General features: G+C 43.0%; 1 protein-coding gene across 1 annotated transcript; it reads left to right on the top strand.

Annotated features, from left to right (window-relative positions):
* Positions 1 to 3,155: 3,155 nt before the first annotated feature.
* LOC104543652 (fibroblast growth factor 13-like) lies at positions 3,156 to 6,865 on the top strand. Its single transcript, XM_010188314.1, has 3 exons — positions 3,156 to 3,302; positions 5,309 to 5,507; positions 6,729 to 6,865. The coding sequence occupies exons 1-3, from the start codon at positions 3,156 to 3,158 to the stop codon at positions 6,863 to 6,865; spliced, it is 483 nt and encodes a 160-aa protein (XP_010186616.1).
* The last annotated feature ends 13,863 nt before the right edge of the window (positions 6,866 to 20,728 follow it).

The following is a 20,728-nucleotide window of genomic DNA, read 5'->3' as shown; positions in this document are numbered from 1 at the left end:
CACCCACACCTGGGGCCGCGTTGGTCAGGGCTGGTGACAGAGAGGCATGCCCTGCACCCCCCTTAAATACATGAATTCGCAGGGGCACTGATTGGCTTGGCCCTGGTCAGAGGTGGGTCTGACAAAGGCAAAGGGAGAGCTTTTCAGGTAGCTTCTTAAAGGGCCATCTCCATAGCCCTTCCCCTGTTACCAAAGACACAACCAAAAACCCCTCACAGAAAACCCAATACAGTCCAGTGCAGAGCCACAAAAATGATTAAAGGAGTGGAGCATCTCCCTTATGAGGAGCGTCTGAAGGAGCTGGGTCTTTTTAGCTTGGAAAAGAAGAGACTGAGGGGTTACCTCATTAATGTTTATAAGTTTGTAAAGAGTGAGTGTCAGGAGGAAGGAGCCAGGCTCTTCTCAGTGATATTCAATGATAGGACAAGGGGCAATGGGAACAAGCTGGAGCATAGGAGGTTCAACCTGAACATAAGGAAAAACTTCTTTACTGTGAGGGTGACAGAGCACTGGCCCAGGCTGCCCAGAGAGGTTGTGGAGTCTCCTTCTCTGGAGACGTTCAAAACCCACCTTGATGCGTTCCTGTGTGACCTAGTCTAGGTGATCCTGCAGGGGGATTGGACTGGATGATCTTTTGAGGTCCCTCCCAACTCCTATCATTGTGTTTCTGTGAATATATGGTTGAGAGGAAGCGTCTTTGCCCTTCTTATGAGGGCTGTGCCTACAGCCATCCTGATGAGAGGGTTCTGTAATAAAACTAGCTAAAATATGCTAAATACCTTTCTTTAAAACAGATTTCCTATTTTCTATCTATGGGAAGTCTACATTCCTGCGTCATGATCATCTGGGGGCCAGAATAATTAATATTCAGTCTTGCAGTTTAGGTGGGTATGGTGGCTGATAATTGGATGGTCTTTGTCTTGAAACACGTCTTTTGCACAATTAGAGCAGAAAGAATTCCAGCTTCATTTTTACAGTATTTTAGCTTTTAGCCTTGGCAGACCTGTAATGCAATATTTGTACGGAGGAAACTGGATTACTTTAGATATAATCTAGTCAGCTGCCTGGAAATACAGCCACTCTAAGTGTATGCTACAAAGCCTTTTTACCATATTATCATACACCAAATTATTCTTTTTAAATTATTTTTCACATATTTAATGTAGCTGCAGATCTATTCACAGAGGAGCATTTCAGTAGTTCAGCTTATCAGCTCAAAGCCAAGAAGAATCTTAGAATCATAGAATACCAGGCTGGAAGGGACCACAAGGATCATCTAGTGCAACCTCTCAAGGTAAAAGTATAGTTTAAATGAGCTGAGTCAGCACCCTGTCAAGCTGACTCTTAAAACTGACCAATGTAGGGGAATTTACCACTTCCCCTGGGAGATTGTTCCAATGTCTGGTTGATCTCATGGTAAAAAAATTCTTCTGGAGTTCAGCTGGAATCTCTCCAGAAGCAACTTGTGTCCATTACCCCTCGTCTTTTCCATGTGACTCCTTTCGAAAAGGGAGTCTCCACCTTCTTGGTAGCCACCCCCTATGTACTGGTACATGATGATAAGGTCCCCCCTAAACCTTCTCTTCTCAAGGCTGAACCGGCCCAGTTTTCTCAGCCTTTCTTCATACAGCGGGTCTTCCAGTCCTCTGATCATCCTCGTGGCCCTTCTCTGGACCCTTTTCAACCTGTCTGCATCTTTTTTGTATAGCAAGGTCCAAAATTGGACACAGTACTCATTGTGTGGTCTGACCAGTGCCGAGTAGAGAGAAGAAGCTCCTGACAGTTCATCTACTTGCTTACTTAAGCATGGCTGAGTCATGACTACAGTGAATCCAGTATTTTCTTTTATTTTTATTCATTCATTCATTCATTCATTCATTCATTCATTCATTCATTGTTAGACTGCATTCATGAGGGGCTTGGGTGAGTGCAATTTACTGTCATGTAGGTGCCATCATCCCTGACTTCTGAGGCAAGCTGAGATCAAAATACTATTTCACACAAATACCAATTTTTCTTGTTTTGCGTAACACTGTGTTCATAACATGGGACTTCTCAGAACTCATTCAAATTATTTTCATTGCAAAGATGAACCAAAATGACAGCTGCAAGACAGGAGAAAAGTGGGCTTAGAATTCAATGCATTTATATTTATAAATTTTTCAATAGGATTGACTATGTAAGATGGGAAAAACAGTTTTACTTGCCTTCTCTCAACTTTAACTTGCTCTACCTCAGTGCCTTATTAAAGAATTGGCCAGCAAAGATAATATCATGGCTATTTTGCACTTGCTGCTCTGCACTATACTTTGAAATGTTGTGCTGATAGTAGCCCTATCCGTACCACAGAATCACAGAATTATTGAAGCTGGAAAAGACCTCTGAGATCATAAAGTCCAGCCTATTACCTAACACTACCACATCGGCTAGACCAGGGTACTAAGTGCCACATCCAGCTTTTCGTTAAACACCTCCAAGGATGGTGACTCCACCACCTCCCTGGGCAGTCCATTCCAATGCCTGATCACCCTCTCCATGAAAAAGTGCTTTCTAATATCCAGCCTAAACCTCCCCTGGCACAGCTTCAGGCTTTGACCTCTCATCTTGTCACTAGTTGCCTGGGAGAAGAGCCCGATCTCCACCTGACTACAACCTCCCTTCAGGTAGTTGTAGAGAGTGATAAGGTCCCCCGTGAGTCTCCTCCAGGCTAAACAACCCCAGCTCCCTTAGCCTCTCATTATAAGACTTTCCCTCTAGTCCCTTCACCAGCCTCGTTGCTCTCCTCTGGACCCACTCCAGCACCTCAATATCCTTCTTGAAGTGTAGAACTGTACACAGTACTCAAGGTGAGGCCTCACCAGTGCTGAGCACACTTGGGTTGGCACATGGACTTACCAATAATACCCCCCAAATCAGGAGCATATTTGCTAGCATTCCTCATTCGGAGCTTCCCTCTGCAATCTTTTCCCCCTACTCTTTTTTATTGAGTAAAAAACACACTTTGGATTAAACTAAAGGCAAGTGATGGGTGGGGACAAACACCTGCAAAAGGTAAGCAGCTGCTTAGTATTCAGGACCAAGCAGAGCACTTCAGCTTCTGCAAACAGCTCATGTGGGATCAACTTTTATTTTGCAAGGAGGCTACTTTTCCCACCATGCCGCACCTTTCTGAAGCTGCAGCTGTAGCCAAGGATTTAAGCAGATGTCAGTCAAGACAAAGGCATCTGATTCTGTGCCAAGTCAACCAGGTGAATGAGGTGATCTGCTTTAGTGCCAGAAAAATTGGGAGGGAATTTGGTGTGGTACATGAGCATGTTATAGAGGCTTTGTTTTGGTGCCCTGCTGTTTGTCATGAGAAATCACTGCCGTGGAAGTTATTGCTGAATTGCAGGATGCTCCAGGGAGGGGACTGCTGTCTCTGATGCTCATGAGGGAAGGCTGGTGTGCACCATCACTCAACTGCAGACTCATTTGTAGCAGTATAGGGCTTCCACCAAGATCTGTTACCACAAGCCTCACAGCCAAGGGAAAAATCAGAGTGAAGTTTTTTAGTGTCTTTCTGTCTCTGCTGCAGGCTGTTCGTTCCTGCAGCTCCTTGTGAGGTTAACTTGCTTCCTAAGAGAGCCAGCATAAATGGTGTGGTTCTGTTTGCAATCTGACCCTCTGCCGCTGTGTATAAGCAGGCCTTTTGTACCTGAAACAGTTCCAAATTACTGTACATCAACCATAATCCTCCAGTGGGAGCACTGCAGTTTTCAGTTTTGCTACTAATTGGATGATACCCTTGCAATAGTCTTTGTCAACATGGCTAGTGCTGGGCAGGGTACAGTGATGGAAGGCTTTTATTTAAAAATCTTGCAAAAATGCAGTGACCATCCCCATTTGACAGCAATTGAAGCCAATTGTCAATTAACTAATTAAAAGCCAATTAGCTTGAAGAAAAAAAAGAAAAAAAATTGCTTACTACACATTCTTTGTTGAAGCAAACGCCAGTCAGAGGATGAGAGGTTTCTTCTTTCTCCTATGAGAAGACACAATGGCAAAAGATGTACGCAGAAAATGCACAGTGATTTTTTTTAAATACCATCTTTTTCTCACACAAGAATATTTGAGAAACTAGATAAGAACATCTTATGCTTCTGAGACATTTAATTTCCTTTGAGTTTTTAAAATCAAAATTACAATCATTATGCAAGCACGATTTTTCTTCCATTCTTTCACGCCTCTGTAGTGTACTTTAAGTAGATGGGGAGCGCCACTGAAGCTCTCTGCCTTCATGAGGAACAACCAGCAAACAGCTGGCTGCTATGCAGTGCAACAACAGGCAAGACTGGGATATTAACATTTGCATCACCAGACTATGCCCATCGAATTTCATATTTTATGGACTTTTAGGTCTACATGGGTGAGACATTTTCAGAACTTTTAATGTTAAAAAAAGCTGAAGGACCCAGAGGCATTAGGAAGCAGCTGAGTGGTGCTGTCAGGTTTGGCATTTTGGTCTTAGGTCCCTCCAAGACCCATGTTTCGTGTCTGTATCCTTTTTTGAATCTGGGCAGTAGTGACAAAAGGTAATGATTGAGTCAAGACCATGGCACAGTGAAAGCCAGTCACAACATCGACAGGAACAAAAAGGCTCGATCCTGGTTTATTGCTTTTTATTTTAACTGTTAGATCAATACCATCTCCCCAAAAGAAGCAGTGCAATTCAACATGAAGACTAAAACTCAATCCTATATGCTTTCAGCTGTGGTACCTTTTAACTCTCGCCAGCCCCAGAGCAGAGGCTGATGTCTGCATGGGTCTCTGACAGCTGGGCTTTCAGTGGATAATGTGCTGGACAGAGATGGAGCGTAGATTACACCAAAGAGGCAGCTGCTACAAGCTAACTTAACTAAGCTAACCATTTACTCATGGTGTCCTGGCTTTGAATTTTTTATTGCACTTTCCTCATAAGCAGTTAAGGCCAGCAGTTAATGCACAAAGGCATTATGTGGCCTTGCTTCTTGCCTGTGGGGCTGGACCACAGCTGGTCCCTTGGGGTTGACATCAGGACTGCATCTGCCTAATGTCCATTAGTTTAATCAGTCAATAATTCTTCACTTAGGCTTTTTACTTGTTGTTCAAAAATATTTTATTATGCTACTTTGAGCAGCTTAAAGCATCATTTCACAGATTCCAAATTGTGTTACTCTTTCGTTAATACTTTTAGGGCCCATGTTTCACAATTGAATAGGGGAGAGTGAGAGGTACATCTTTTAACTGTGAGATTCAGCACTGCACATATTGATCTGTTACTTTCTTACAGGAACATTTTACACCTGAATGCAAGTTCAAAGAGTCAGTATTTGAAAACTACTATGTGACGTATTCTTCAATGATCTACAGACAGCAACAGTCTGGCCGGGGTTGGTATTTGGGTCTTAACAAAGAAGGAGAAATAATGAAAGGAAACCATGTGAAGAAAAATAAACCTGCAGCACACTTTCTTCCAAAGCCATTAAAAGGTAATTGCCTGGGTTTGCTCCATCTATCTGAACTGACATTATCCTGTGTCAGAGATGTTTAATTGCTATGCATATATATTTGAAGGGTTCAACTACTTATATAACAGGAGTATAATGTTCTGTAACACACTGTTAAGGTAACCAAAGCTGCTTTTTTTTAGGCTTCTCTACATTATCTCTGCATTTCGCTAATCTAACCAAATATGCTTATTAGTTTCTTTGTGCCCAAAGTCCACACTGTCTCCATTATAAGTAACAAAGGCTCTACCTGGAATGGCCCAAACACCTGCTAACAGGCCATTGGCAACCTGCTGTAAAGCTTGTCAGTCTGTGCTTTATGTTACAGGATGTTTGTTTCTCTATTTTTGCCTGGGATAAAGCTCTGTTGTGCAGGGCTTATTAAACCGCAATTAATGTGGCATTAGCACGTGGCATTAAAGGTAGTAATGCATGTGGCATACATATACCACTGTGTATTAAAAGAGTCATCCCAGTTAACTGAAGCATCTGAAGCAGGACTGTGGTCAGACTTGGCTCCCTCTTTGGTCAATGAAAAGAGGGAGATCTTAGTCAATGTATGGAGAGGCTCCTTTTCTCCAGAAGAACCAGCTACCATATGCTCCTTCCGTAAGAGGAATGAAATCCTCTACTTCTGGGTGATGCTCTTAAGTAGCCTTTTAAGACAGTGTCATTTTGAAATCCAAAAAACTATCTCAAAAGTGCCAATAGCCCTGGCAGCCTGCATTTGGGCTTTTAGACAACTGATGTCAAGGTTGATCCCCACTTCTAGTGTGTGTGATAACAAAGGAAATACAAGACTGGAAATCCATTTCACACCCACCTGCTTAGGCTACGTATACAAACAACAGGTCAAATCACAGCTGCCAACAGTGCTACTTCACCATTAGTTTGGAAATGTTGATTCATACCAGATTATATCTATCTTGTGGAGTTTTGTAGGTACAGTGGAGATGTGGGTAATTTAACTGGGAGAGGGAGGGAGCTGTGGTTTTTCCCATCTCTATAATGTCATTCCCTTGAAAAGGAGCTCAGAGGTCCTTAGGAAGAGTTTGAAATGGAAGTCTCCTCAACACATTTCTTTCATTCACTTCTTCACATAGTGCTGAACGAAAATTCCCAATGTTTTGCAGCTGGACAGACTTTGAACCAACCTACTGCCTGTAATGCATGCTGACGTGCTGCCTCTCTTTTGCTTTGCAGTGGCCATGTACAAAGAGCCTTCTCTTCACGATCTCACAGAGTTCTCAAGATCTGGAAGTGGGACCCCAACAAAGAGCAGAAGTGTTTCAGGAGTGCTAAATGGGGGTAAATCCATGAGCCAAAACGAGTCAACGTAGCCAGGTTCAGGCAAGCCAAGTGCTTTCTAAACAGAACCTTACCTCTGGATGCAGTTGAATTCTTACTAGCAGTCTTTCATCCAAATGTGCAATTGCCCAGGACAAGCTACCAAACTTGCACCGAACTCTATCAGCCATTAGATCTACTGGTTGTCAAAGGATATACCCCAATAATATAGAATATGCTTGTGCATATCACAAGGCACTTGGATAGCCAGCAAACTTAACTGTGGAATAAATCTCAGAGAAGAAATGTCCAGCTCTTTCTCTCTCTCTTTTTCTCTCTTTCTTTCTCTCTCTCCTATGCTTTGTGGAATATGAAACAAAAATATTTCACAGCATTCACTGTTGATAAGAATTTGCTTTCCAACTGAAAAAAAGACCACTTTTGCAGTTCAAAGGAAATTTTAATGCTTGTATGTTTTATAGGGGCAAACAAAAAACAAATACGTAAACTCTGTTGTTTCTTTGGCTTACTGTTTTATATCTAAGGCTTGATAAAAAATGTATCCTTTAATTTGGAATAGTTCAAACTTTTGATTTCTGAATTCCCATGGGTCTTTAAAAAAATAATTTAAAATTCAGGGTTGGAACTGAGAGTTGGTGTCTCAGGCTCAAGAAAACAGTGTTCTTGTGGTTTTAAACACAATGAAATACAAATTTTTATAGATTTGTAGTTTCTGGTAAAGTTCTTGTGTTAACCCCAGTCTGTAGGAATTGTTTTGTTATCCCAAGTGGAAGTTAACAGAAAGGCATAAAATTATCCTCCAGTGTAGATTTCTCTTAATTCCATTTTGTGTGTCATGTTAAACTATTGTTGTGGCTTCTTTTCTAAAGACAGAAACTGTGGAATTAAGGTGACTTAATTTTTTTATAAGAAATGTCTTATTTGTAAAAGTCCTTCTTTCACTGTTAGGGCACGTGAATATTGTGTAGGAGGAAGCGTTAGAACAGGTTACCCCCTAAACAACATATACTTATACATGCTATTGGAAACAATAGTTTAAAAATGTAGTTAGGTTTCCATTTAGATCATCATGTCTGTTGCATGGGAGAAAGTTGGAATATTGGCATAGAGTTGCATGATGTGTAAGATTTTGTGCATTAATCATCGTTGGATTCTGTGCTCCAAAACTGACATAGCTCTGTACAGGCAGTTTTCTGCCTTGTACGAAAGAGTTGTTTGTTGTATACACAACCATGCACTGAATAAACTATTTATAATAAGATGTACTTTTTAAAAAAGCTTGTTTGATTATATGATGTACATCCATTATTAACTTCAAGGGAAAGGTTTGGCAGTTAGATTATAAAGTTATAAAAGATACTGTAATTTATGTTCAAAATATTTCCATGTAACGGGTCATTCCCCTGTAATGCCATACACTATACATTTGAGAAAATGTTCTTTCTTTTGGATATTGTTAGAACTGCTCTTGTATGCCCAGCTGAGATACTCAAACTATAGTGACAATTAAGTGCCACAAAGTCTTGGTAACAGTCCCTCTGCCATGCGCTGCTGGAGCCTCAGAGAATTGTGCTCCTCTGCTTCGAGCTTCTCCAGCTTCTCTGTGTCTGCCTTCCCCATTAGATGTCCTTAGTGCAGCCACACAGTGCTACTCGGAGCACACCTCCCCACAGCCCTCATACTGGGGGAATCCCAAAGACATCCAGTAAATCAATCATTGCTTGTGCCAGAGTGGCACCTTTGGGATGCTCAGAGTTTGACGGGCATCATTGCAGGTAAACTTTAGGAGCTAGCTTTATCTTATCTCCAGGAAAAAGGCTCCTATGCTTCCCGTCTTGTGTGCATGCTTGCAAGAGAAATTGGCCCTCTCTCCTGCCTTATCTCTCCAAAAACATTGGTGAGAACTTTTTTCATCTATAACATCCAGGCAGCTCTGACAGGTGACCTTCACTCATCAAGGTGTTTTGAGAAGTCATAGGAGGAACAAGTTCTCTTCACGGGTGGCTGAAGAACCAGTTCTGTAAGGGAATCATGGAAATGAAAGCAAAAGAGCTACCTATAAATGTTAGCCTGAAATTAGCATCAGCACAGAGCTGTCTGCTCTGTGTCACTCCCACTTGATCAAGCTGGAATTAGACCTCAAACCAGGCTGGGACAATGGGTTTTTTTTAAAGGTTGGGAGAGAAAGGAGGGAAGGAAATTATGTTTCAGATCAAATCCCCAGATTTGGTGTTTTATGGCAAATAGTAGGTAAAGACCTTCAGCTTGCTGACCTCCCATATTGGAGCAAGGTGTTGCCCTCCCCAGATACAACCATCTTGCTGGCCTTCAGAGGGCCTGGGTGAGCCTCAGCTCACCTCTTTCAAAAGGGTGAAGAAGGTGGGAGCAAAACCAGTGCTGTAGAAATTATTAAAAAATTGAAGATGTGGCCAGAATTGCTCCAGAGGTTTTGATAATTCAGTGAGTCTGGACCATCAACTAAATGTGGTATGGCCTTGTGCAACATTTCTCTTAACCCTCCCAACACCCAAAATCAGACTTATTGTGGCACTTGTTCCAAAAAAAGGAGTCTGAGTGCCTTAGGAACATAAAACCTGATTAAAAATAGGCATATTTGTGGCAAAACTAGTTCAATTATGAACATTTACTAGCCTAAGATAACTGGGGTTCTGCTGCTTTGCTTTCTAGCTGCAGTCTTGCTGTTATTCCCCATCCCTGCTTCCTCCAACCTTGAATGTCATCTGCAGTGAAATAAAAATGCTCATCTCACAAATTGTCCCTTCTGAGGTCTGCAGTCTGACCCATCTTTCATACTGACATTGGCATCAGCTCTGAGCATTCACTGCCAAGTCCCCAGTTTCAAATGTTTCTAATACATGAAGCTGCTCTTGGATTAAAGAGAAGAGAGATACAGTGATCGCTGTTTCTGACAATTACATTGAATTTCTGACAAACCTGTTTTTCCTTCAAAGTATTGCGGACTGAAAGAGGAATACCCTTGAAAGGAGTCTTGATAGTAGACATGGGCAAACTAAGGGATTATACCCGGGGTTTTACGTGTAGTCTCTGGACCCACTGTCTGGGATTTAATAAGGAGAAATAGAGTTAAATGTGCATTTGCAGACAGCGAAGTGAAGGTGATATTCTGACCCAGCCAGCAAGTCCCTTGGGTAAACAAGAATGTGGCTTCAGCAGAGGACCAGATTAAGGAGTCAGACTGTAGAGTATTTATTTATCCTTCAGCACCCATACATTAGAAAGTTAAACAAATAATACCTTCATTTAAGAAATCTGCTAGATGTTGGAGAAATGTCCATATTGATGGTTGCATATTAAAAAAAAACACCCTTATAGCCACTGGTCAACCCACTTTACCACACGTACAGTGGCGAAGTACAATAAGATGCACACCTGGTAAAAGGACAAAGCCCAGAGCCCTGAACTGGCTGTATTAATCTGTTGAAGGTTTGGTGTCAGGCCCTTTCTGTTATTGCTAATGTGATAGCTGATGCCTTTCATCTGCCATTTCTCTTGTCCCTGCCTCTCCAGAAGTGCTGCCTAGACTCTGTGCAGCATACCATGGGCCTAGAGTTGGCTCAGAAGGTGCAAAATGGGCACAGCAGCTTTCTGATGCACCTGGGCTTCACTTGGTAAAGCCCTGAGCCACCACAGGGGCTATGCAGAGACCTTAGGAAAGGCTGACAAATACTACCTTCCAACACAAAAGAAAACAGAAATGGCCATGAAATTAGGAGGAATACTGCTAGGAGCACAACTATTATAAGGCAAAATTGCTGCCTTTTTGTGATCCACCTGTCAGAGCTGCTTTCTTGGAGGTCTCTGCAAGGTGCTCAGACATTGCCTGCTTGGCCTGGTTTTGAGGTGAGGGAGGGTGGGAAGAGCTTTGTATGACAGAAATATTTCTTTTTACTTTCCTTTTTTCTTTTAATTTACCTCATGCTATCTCATAGCATGGTTGTATTTCCATAGCTACTTGCTCAGGCATGTTCATCTCTGGCAAGATGGAAGACAATTTCCTACTTGGGGAAAAGATCTCAAAGTTACCCTAGGGAAGAGCAGTGCCCCTTCTGCAGCACCATCTGGTGTCCCCAGAAGTGGTTTCCAGCCCCCAGGCCACGTTTTCCAGTGGGATAAAGGCAGTGTAATAAGCTCAGGGATGCTGTGGTAAGCTAGGCCTCTCCCCAGCTGAGCCCCAGCATGAGAGCCAGGTCTGACAGAGCTCTGATGTGTCTTGAGTATCTCTGCCTGGAGACCAAAGCCAGTTCTCACAGGTTTAAATGTCTCCCTGACATATCCATAACCAGGACACTTTTGAAGACAGAATCTGTACGTAACGACCTCCTATGTTCTAATAAATAATTCTCTCTAAAACAGACTCGCTCCTGTCTGGGCTCTGGGCTGTGATTTTTATCACTGCAAATATTTAAGGGCGCTCCACCCCACCACTGGTGCACTACACCATTGCTAAGCTTTCCTTGAGATATACACCCTTCTGTATTACCATTTTCCTCTATCTTCCTGAACAACTTGAGTGGTTAAGCCAAGACTATCACAGATGGATCTTTCAGTTTGCTGTCCACGCAGTCCATGGAGGACACAGAAAGTGTGATGTGTTTTACCATCTCAGGGAATGGCTGCTCTAAATATTGAAGCTCAGTGTAAGACCAAGGCAAACACTATCATGTTTTAGTCTGACTTTGGCTCTGCAAAAATGACATAAAAGGAATTGTAGAAAGCCTATTTACAATAAATTGATTTCTTAGGAAAATGCCCTACCATGCAATTTACCCTGAATGAGACTAGCTTTGGGCTTTTTTCAGCTCTTTTTTTGGGGAAACATTCTTGACAACTTAAAATTCCTAATTTACAGTATAAATTTTTAAGAAACTGTCTTCCCTGGCATAAGTGAGAAGAGCTGTGAAGCCCTGCCCTTTGCTGGCAGGCTGGCACCAAGGTTGATGGCTTTTGGAGAGCAGGATCCTGAACCAAGCTGGGTTTGCTGGTGCGTGATGGCTTTTATTGCTGTCAGCTCTAGTAGCAGAGCTTACCCTGCTCTGGGCACATGTCAAGTCAGTTTGGGTAACACTCAATGACCCTGCCCTTCTGCAGCAACTCTCATGGAGAAGGTTAAATATTAAAGGAAATCTCAAATTTGAAACATGTTTTACATTAATCAGAGAAATTGAAATAATAAAATATTCCATCTCATCAGGAACTGAAAGACTGGAAGTTTAAAAAAAACCTGGAAGTTTATAGGGTTCCCTTCAAATATCATTGTTAATGATTTAAAAGTTAAGATTCTTAAATATAATGTATGGAAAATTACTTTCAGGCACCTGTAGGCCTATTTTTTTCCCCACATGTATTTGGCATTTGTCTCCTAAATTCAGCAGCTGAAGGGTCAGGATGAATCCTTTCCTCTCCTGTGGGTTTCTCGGCATCGCATATCTGTCACACTCCTTTTCTGACCTTGTCCTCTTGTCAAAGACAAGGTTACAGATCTACCCTCCACCAAGGGCCATCACATTTGTATATGGAACCAGAGTTGTCCCTGTCCTGGCAGTTGTAGTACAGAGGTGGTTGATTTGATGAGATGTTGATCAGGGCTGATCTGAGCTGTCGATGGCATCTTTTGGGGGAGACACAGCAGCCTGGCAGCTCTCTTACACACTGTCTTTGCTCCTGCATGGAGATGTCTCAGCTCAGAGCATGCTCCCAGGGGAGCCTGGGATGAATTCAGAGGCTTTGCAAAGAAAAGAATTACTAAGCACTGACAGCAAAACGCTGCTTGCTGCAGCCATGGCGGCAGCAGTGCTGGGAGGACCATGGCTAGTGCCTGTTAAAATTAATTCATTAGTGAATAGACTGCAGAGCTCTGATAAGTGATTTGTCATGATTTGTTACCCACACCTTAAAGAAAACTAAAGCACAAATAAAAGCCCTATCCAACTGGGGTGAGCAGATCATTCTTTTGCTCTTCCTTTGCATATTGATTTAATTCAGTTATTGGACCCAGTTATACAAAGCAGGGCCCTGCACTTGGAGCACAGCACAGACTCCATTGTCCAAGCCTTTGCAGCAGGGAAGTTTCATATAGATGAAAACTCAAAGGTCTTTTAAAGTTTTCAAATGATATTATATATACCTTGAAGAAAACCATATTGAGGACTGAGCCAAAGTCAGAGAAAACTCTCTCCTCTTTTTCTTAATGTGAGCTGAACAGATGGGTGTTTCCTACAGACGAAACCTCTGGGAGACAAGTCTGTGGAAGGGAAGATTTACAGACAACTTCTCAAGGGAAACAGGAATAAGAAAAGGTAGAAAAGAGTTTACATGAATTCATGTTGTATTCAAAAACCCTCCAAAGCACACATGGAGTATCCTTGGTGCTGTGTGCACACGTGTACTCCAGGGAAGGGGTAATGGGCATAAAGAGTCAGAAGGAAAATTACTCCTTTTCAGGGGTATTTCTTTGGGCAGTGGCTTCGCTGCTGGTTTCCCCAGATTTCCCCGGTACAGTCTGGTCATAGCTGTACCAGACTGTACCGGGAATTACACCTAACTCTGGTGGGAGAGATTTGTCTTTTGCCTGCACAAAATTAGCATCAAATGTGGTGTAAAACCATATTCTATTGTTCCAAGCTGTCTCATTAATGCTAGCAAATGAACCAGCCAGTGGTTTGATGAAGGAAAATGCCTGTGCTGTTTCTTACATGTGTTAATGTATGCAGGCTTTTGGGGTAACCTTTATAGGACTTTATGTATTCAGCACCAGCAGTCAAAGAGGATGACTGTGTGAAATTCCCTGCAAGAACCCAGCCTTCAGCCTCAATGGCTGAGCACTCATTTGAACAGGACCTTGATTTTTTCCAACGAAGGCAGCTGTCAAACCAGACAAGGAACCACGCTTCACAAGTGTTATGATATTTAAACCCCACGACCTTTAAAAAAGTGTGCAAACTAGCCTAAAGGGCAGCCTTCCTGAAATAAATTACTCTCAAACTTCTTAGGTCTGATTTTTTTTAAAAAATCCATAATGAACAGACATCACATTATTTTACTATGAGAAGATTAATCACTAATATCTGGCAACTGATTTGCAAGCTACATTTATTTATGATGTGTTTGTGCAGCACCATACACACCCTTACCTATTAACCAGATCCTATTCAGATCCCAAGGAGTTACTTTGTTCAAATAAATCAATGCAATTTATTGATTAAATTATAAAAATACTCCTGGAACTCAGACAAATGAAAGTTTCTGCAGTCATTCTCAGGTCTCTCATTTATGGGTTGGGAGCTGACAAATTACGAGCTGAAGAAAGCCAAGAAGTCTGAGCACGGACCCTGCAGCTGGGTTCCTGTGGCTACTCATGCTTTCCTGCATGATTTCAGTCCTCATTTGCATCACTGGTGCGTGTTGCAGTCCAAGCGAGAGAAGGAGAGTGGTGATTTTCTTCTCTTTTGACCAGGATATCCGGACAGTGTGCTCAGCTACAGAGCAAATGGATGACAAGAAAGCACACACAAAGTCACCTCACTCTTTTCCTTCAGCCCCTTGCTTTAAAATCCTCCTTGCCATCGGGCCTGGCCAAGATGTTGCCATCTTCCTCTCTTCCCTCTGCCCAGCTGCCGTTTCTTGCCTCATGCCCTGGGAAGCTTTGGGTAGCCACTCTGGTCAGGCAGCCCTAAGTCACAGCGGCACTAAAGCAAGCAAATAAATCATACGTGCACGGAGATATCAGCTCTTGAGCATCTCAAGTTGAATAACCCAAATTAATTTACATTCTTGACTGCATATTTCTGCGTTTCTTATCTATAAAGTGATAATGTTTCTCCCCTGCCTTAATGGGCTTCACAGAGACAAATTAATTAATAGTTTGCATGTGAAGTAAACAAACATGACTGGAGTAATGAGTGTCATGGAAAAAAACCCAAGTGGCAACAGTATTTCATCTTTAGAGCAAGGCTGAGCAATCTGCAGTAAACTAGGGCTGGGGCCATACACTGAATGACAGGAAGAAAACAGATTTTTGAATCGGTGCCCGCTGATTTCCATCAGGCAGCCTGCTCAGCATCTCCAGCAGGGCCTCTATGGAAAAAACAGCATTTGATCATATAATAAGCCAGTGCTGGAATCCCAGGAAAGGAGCTGCACTTTAGAATAAGACTTCTCCTATTCCTCACACGCTTGACTTTGCAGTTTGAGCACTGTCATATAAACTTGTCTGTTAGCTTATATAATTTAATAGAAATTTAATAAAGTTTATGAACCTTATCTGTACCATCGCAGCTGCATGCAGGACTGAGTCCTTTGAAAGTGCATTTGTTAAATGTGCAATGGTTCAAATTATCTTGACAAACGCAAAATAAAGATCATACATAATTCACTGCATCTGGCAAAGATAAAATTTTACATGTCATAACAACACGTATCAAAAGAATTATGTAAAACTCACCCATAATTTAAAATGTCACTGGAATTGCTTGGTAATTAGGGCAAGGTCTTTAAAAGGCTCCCTGTGGAAGGTGAAACCTCTGTGACAGAGACTTGGCTGAATGCATATAGGTAAAATACAAGTTTAGAAAATGTACTTGCAATGTGGTGGAACTGGATGCACTGAAGGCATTAACACAGCCTCTGTCCCCAGCAGCAACAGCTGAGCTGGAGGTGGCCTCCACACTCTGCAGAGATGCTCTTGCTACATAGCTGGGCATGCTCTATAGATCGTGGCTTCCTTTATAGGCAGAGGGTTGTCAAGTTTAGGCATTGTGCACCACAACTGCATCTTAAAGAAAAGCTTTGGATGCCCTGCGACTTCACAGGTCATTGTGGTCCTTCAAGCCTGTGTCCCACACCAGGCCAATGCGATGGATCATGCTGGGAGTGGGGAGATATCACACACTATGAAAATTGGTGGGACCTAGAATCATCTTATCTTTCATCAACTTGCGTGTTCAGCAGAGTTTTGCAGGAATTGGAGAGAAGAAATGAAAAGTGGATGGCAGGGAACAACTCAGTGACATCTAACATCAAAGAGCAAAGAGATAAGAATTATTATTTAGGCCTGTCAAGTCTCCACTGCACCCAAAGGGAGACAGCAGATGTGACCTACTTGCAGAATTAAGAATTCACCAGGAAATGGTTTTAGCATTCAGAAGATAGTACACCCCCAAAACCAGATTTCTGTAGTGGAAATCCCAGCTTTGGCTTCTGACTCAGCTTGAAATGCCATTTTGTTATTCAAGCTATAAACACTGTCCTCCTGCCCTGACTTCTGACATCTCTCCAGTTGTGCCCCGTCACTTCACAGTGTGTTGCAAATGGTGCTGAGCTGTGGCAAAAGATTCTCATGCAAGCAGGGGCTCCAGTCCCAGAATAGCAGCTCCCTGTGTAGCTAACGCATCTTGACAAGAAACCGAGGGAAAAAACAACCCAAACCTGCCTTCCAAAGCACAGCAAGCAGTGGTTTGTTGTTGTATACACACTAAAAAAATGGAGCAGAGCTGAGTTGGAGGGAAGAAGTCAGGGATGGAGCTGTGTGGATGGAGGTGGCTGGAGCTGCAGGGCTGTGCCTGCCCTGTGCTCCCCACAGTTACCTGAACAGGACTTGCCAAAAACCGGCGAAGAGACACCAAGATTTAAATCTGCAGGTGCAAAAGCCCAATTTAACCTTGCAGGTGCAAAATATAAATGTGTGAAGTAAAATTTTTTTGCTCTGCTCGTGTGCATGGATTTCTGTCCTCTGCAGTGGCTCTCTCCTTCTGCATCATCCCTGCCAAATGCATCATTCTCGCAGGACTACCACAGTTGCACAGCAGCAGCTCAGCAACAGCTATGCAGGAGCGCTAGTTGGGTACAGGGCTCTGGGAAAGCCAGGAGTGAGCCTTTGAGGGATCTAGCCAAGCACAACTCCACATTCTGGGCTGATGCTACAATTCTCTTTCATTCTACTCCTTCCTCTGTGTGCAGAGGAACAAAGGTCTATTTGTCCATCTACAAAGAGGGCATGACCCAGCACCCAAACAACATTTGTCTGGGATGAACAAAGGATAAAGCCCACAGACTGGTTTTCTCCTTTTTCTGGGAGAGCACGTGTTAGCAGGCATGGACTTTCTCTGAGGCAGAGAACAAAGCAAGGCCATGTTACCAATAGTGTCAAACCACAAGGGACTCCTGCAGGAAAAGTGAGCTTGGAGTAGAAGAAGGGAACAAAAGGGGAATGTTTCACTACAGGAGTAACCACAGCCGATGGAGAATTGCCTGGAGATATAAAGGCCTGCCCCGATGATGTCGAGGAAGGGGTATCCTGGGTATCACAGAGGCTTTTGAACAACTCTGGAAAGATTCTCAGGCATGGTGCACAGAAAGAGGCAAAGAGGATCTTTAAGTGATCTGACTGGACAGGTACTTTTGTGCTCTGATAACTAAAGAGAACCGTGTTTGGAGCTCTTTTTTCCAAATTCAAATCTTTTTGCTTCAGCTGTTAGATTAACTTAATCTGAAAAAGTGAGTTGTGCCTCAGTGTTGGAAAGGGAAAAGAGGGGATAAGGGAGGAAACAGGGGGAGAAATATTGTGTTTAAAGAATTGAACGCTAGAGCTGGTAGTGTCTGACCTCAGCAACTGTAACATCAGAGCTCTGCTCTCAGATGCAGATGTTAGAAACATCTGTTCATCAGCGGTTGCCCAGAAACCTGAGTGGAGGAAATTTTCAGTTATTGCTCCATTTCCTAAAGCTTGCCAAAGCCAGGAGCTAAGCACCAGCCAAACAATAACCTGCTAAGCTTGATTTCTGGCTGCTGTGAGCCCTGCTGCATTTACTGCTCTCCTGCAGTCTCATCATACTTTCTAGATCCCCTGCTCCCCATGTCTATAGCACTGGATAAAAAGAAAACATGAAAACTAGAAGCACTAAATTCTAGTGCTCAAGGTAGAGGAGAAAAGCTGAATAAACCAGTAGTAAATGCACTGCAAAACCCAAGTAGATCCTAATTTTCTTATTTTTAAGCTTCTGACTTTAAACTTTAAGAGGCTGACCTCATGGTTTGGGATTTATAAACCTAAGTATATTAGCATCTTGGTTTATGCTAACAAATTATCAAGTTCATTGCACCATTTGGCCATGGAAAGTCATCCTCTAACCACCAGCACCATGAGCATCACAGTTGAAAATAAACAAATGCCCATGACAAGCCTCAGAGCTCACTGCTGGGCGGAACCAAGCTCTACACCAAAAGATGCAAACACAGGAGACGAGGGAGCCAGGGAAGGGAGCGCAGTCATGTTCCTGTGAATGTTTATGGAAAGCTGGAAAGTGAGTAAGTCAATGGAAATCAATAGGAGTTTTCTTCCTCAGCTTCAGAAGCCTTGATAGCTATGGGATTCCCTGGATTCACCCTCTCGCAGATCTGCCAGCTACTGTGGGGCTTGGCACCCACATCACTCCAGGTAACGCTGCCTCCTTCTTCCCTGGGGCACCAAATAAAAGCCCCTCCCCTGCCTTTACTACAGCCTCTGGAGACCGCTTACAGCCAGCTGTTACCAGCCGTGTCCTGGAAACACTGGGAGACGAGATTTTATGTATTTCATGTTGAACTGCTGAAGTCTGTATTTCCTTCGTTCCCATGCTGTAGCTCAAGGCGCGATGCATGCGGTGGAGGACCGGGCTCTTGAGTCAGACCCTCCAAGCACTGAGGATGGTGGTTTCCCCAGCAACAGGATATGGGAGAAGAAGAAAAAAACATTCTGAAGAGCTTTTTCACTGTAAACAGGTTTTTGTTTAGCAGCCTGCGTGCAAACCTGTACACACACGCCTGCCACTATGGAAGAAAGTCTTGATTTCCTTATCTGTTTGTTGTCTTGCTTAAGATTTTTCAAGGTGAAATGCAAAGCAGGAATTGGTATGATAAAAACCAAGCAGTCTGAGACATCCACATATGTCCTTTAAGGAGGGAAAGTGAGGTACATTGCAATTATTTCTAAATCAAAGGGTAGCTATTAGCAATCCCTTGCAAGCACAACCATGACAATACAACAATGAATTTAATCACAGGTCCTGACGCTGGGCTGTAGCAGAGCAGTGAACTATGTAAAATGCAGCAATAAGGAGATTTATCAGCTATCTAGTGAATTTTATATTTGGGGAACATCCCTCTCTATCCTCAAGGGCTTAGCGACCTATCTCTATCTGTTCCAGAAGACTTCAAAATGCTGGTGGAAATTGCCTTGTTTTCATCCTTCTGCTCTTCTCTCCTGCCCTGGGAGGAAAAACTGCATCTGAAACTCCTTTCTGTCTGCATTAGAATCGACATCCCTCAGTTATCCTCATTGCATCTAAAAATAGCACAGGGAAATCCGCCTGAGATCAAAGCAATTAATTTACAAAGTGCATTTACAAAGTGTGAGGACGGAGCTCCGTGATTCTCATTCCCGTCACATCCATGCCAGTCAGATGGCAGGAATCACACAAGCAATGTGAAAACGCAGGGAAGGTTCCCTGCTTCTCCCTGCATAAACAACTCCACTTCGCCCCGCCAGCTCCCAGGAAAAATGAGTGGGAGGAAAAAGATTCAGTGCGTGCATGGGGGTTACTGGGGACAAGAAGGAATGTGTTTTTCTCTGCATGTGTTACAGCCCTGTGCAAGGTGGAACAGGAGGGAAAAGACCAGAAAAAGAGGTACAGCCTCAGCACCCAGAGAAAGAAGTATCCAGTCACCCCCAAACATGTTAAAGGAGCCAAGAACATCTAGTGCATGAAATCAGAAATAACCGGGGAGGCCACTCCGCCTTCAGCATCCAGCCTGCCCCAGGAGGTGGTGCAGGACCCCTCCAGGCTGCAGGGAGATGCTGCAAGGTTTTCCTCTGAGATCATCTTGCAAACCTCCAGTCTGAAGGCTTAATTATGGTTGCTGATTAATTGAGCAGCACATAAGCAACAGAGTTACAGTATTATGTCTTTGGGAGAGCAAACTCTGTTCTTTTTACTGCAAATCCCAGGATGATTTGGCAATTTACCCAACAGATCATGATACCCGGATATGCTCCAGGAAAATTTCTACTTTTTCATTCTTTTACATAAAAAGGTTTATTATCACTAAAGTTCTACAGGAAAAAAAGCATTAATTATAGTAATTGAGTCACTTTTAGAGACTCAGAAACTAGAAGACAAAGTAGAATGGCTGCTGTTTCTTCTCACATAAAAAAAAAAGCTAAGGCATCATTTTTAGCTACTTCCACAATTTCTGAATGCTCAGGTATAGCATTACCTGTAGGGTCGTACTTCCCACAAGGTCCATCGCAGGGCTTTCACCCACTCAGGCCTTCCATTTCTGAGGAGTGGCACAGATGGCTTCACGAAGCTCTGGCTCAGGGCACGTGGCACGGTGGCATGTGTGCCCTCCCTCCCTCCTGCTCTGCTGCCCGGGCTGACAGATCTTTGCAGCACCACTGTCCTCTGGCAAACACCTCCTCTTGGCCAACAGCAGACAAGTCTTGGGGGCTTCCAAAATAGCACCTTGCCAAGACAGAGTCACTGACAGACAGATTTCAGGAAGCTGGCCTGGACATGCATTAAAGTTAGACAACCTTTGTCATTAGTAACTTATACAGTATTTATTGATCTGTGACCATCAAATATAATTATTGGGATAATAAATAGTTCATCATAAAGCTGAAGTAAAAATTACCTGAGTTTTTTCAGTTGTGCCAACCACATCTTGGTTGGAAGTGAAGAAGTCACTTCCCAGTTCACATTAATATGGTACAGCCAAAATACTATCCTTGCCAATCCTTCAGATATCAGACCAGGTGTTTGCTGAGGCCAAAAAACTGCCATGTGTGCCATCCAGCCCGCACTGCAGTCCGTGCTCCT

Source organism: Mesitornis unicolor, unplaced genomic scaffold (assembly GCF_000695765.1).
Source record: "Mesitornis unicolor isolate BGI_N332 unplaced genomic scaffold, ASM69576v1 scaffold18007, whole genome shotgun sequence".
NCBI lineage: Eukaryota > Metazoa > Chordata > Aves > Mesitornithiformes > Mesitornithidae > Mesitornis > Mesitornis unicolor.
The sequence above is the reverse complement of the archived record's forward strand: the minus strand, read 5'-3'. Positions and strand labels throughout refer to the sequence as shown.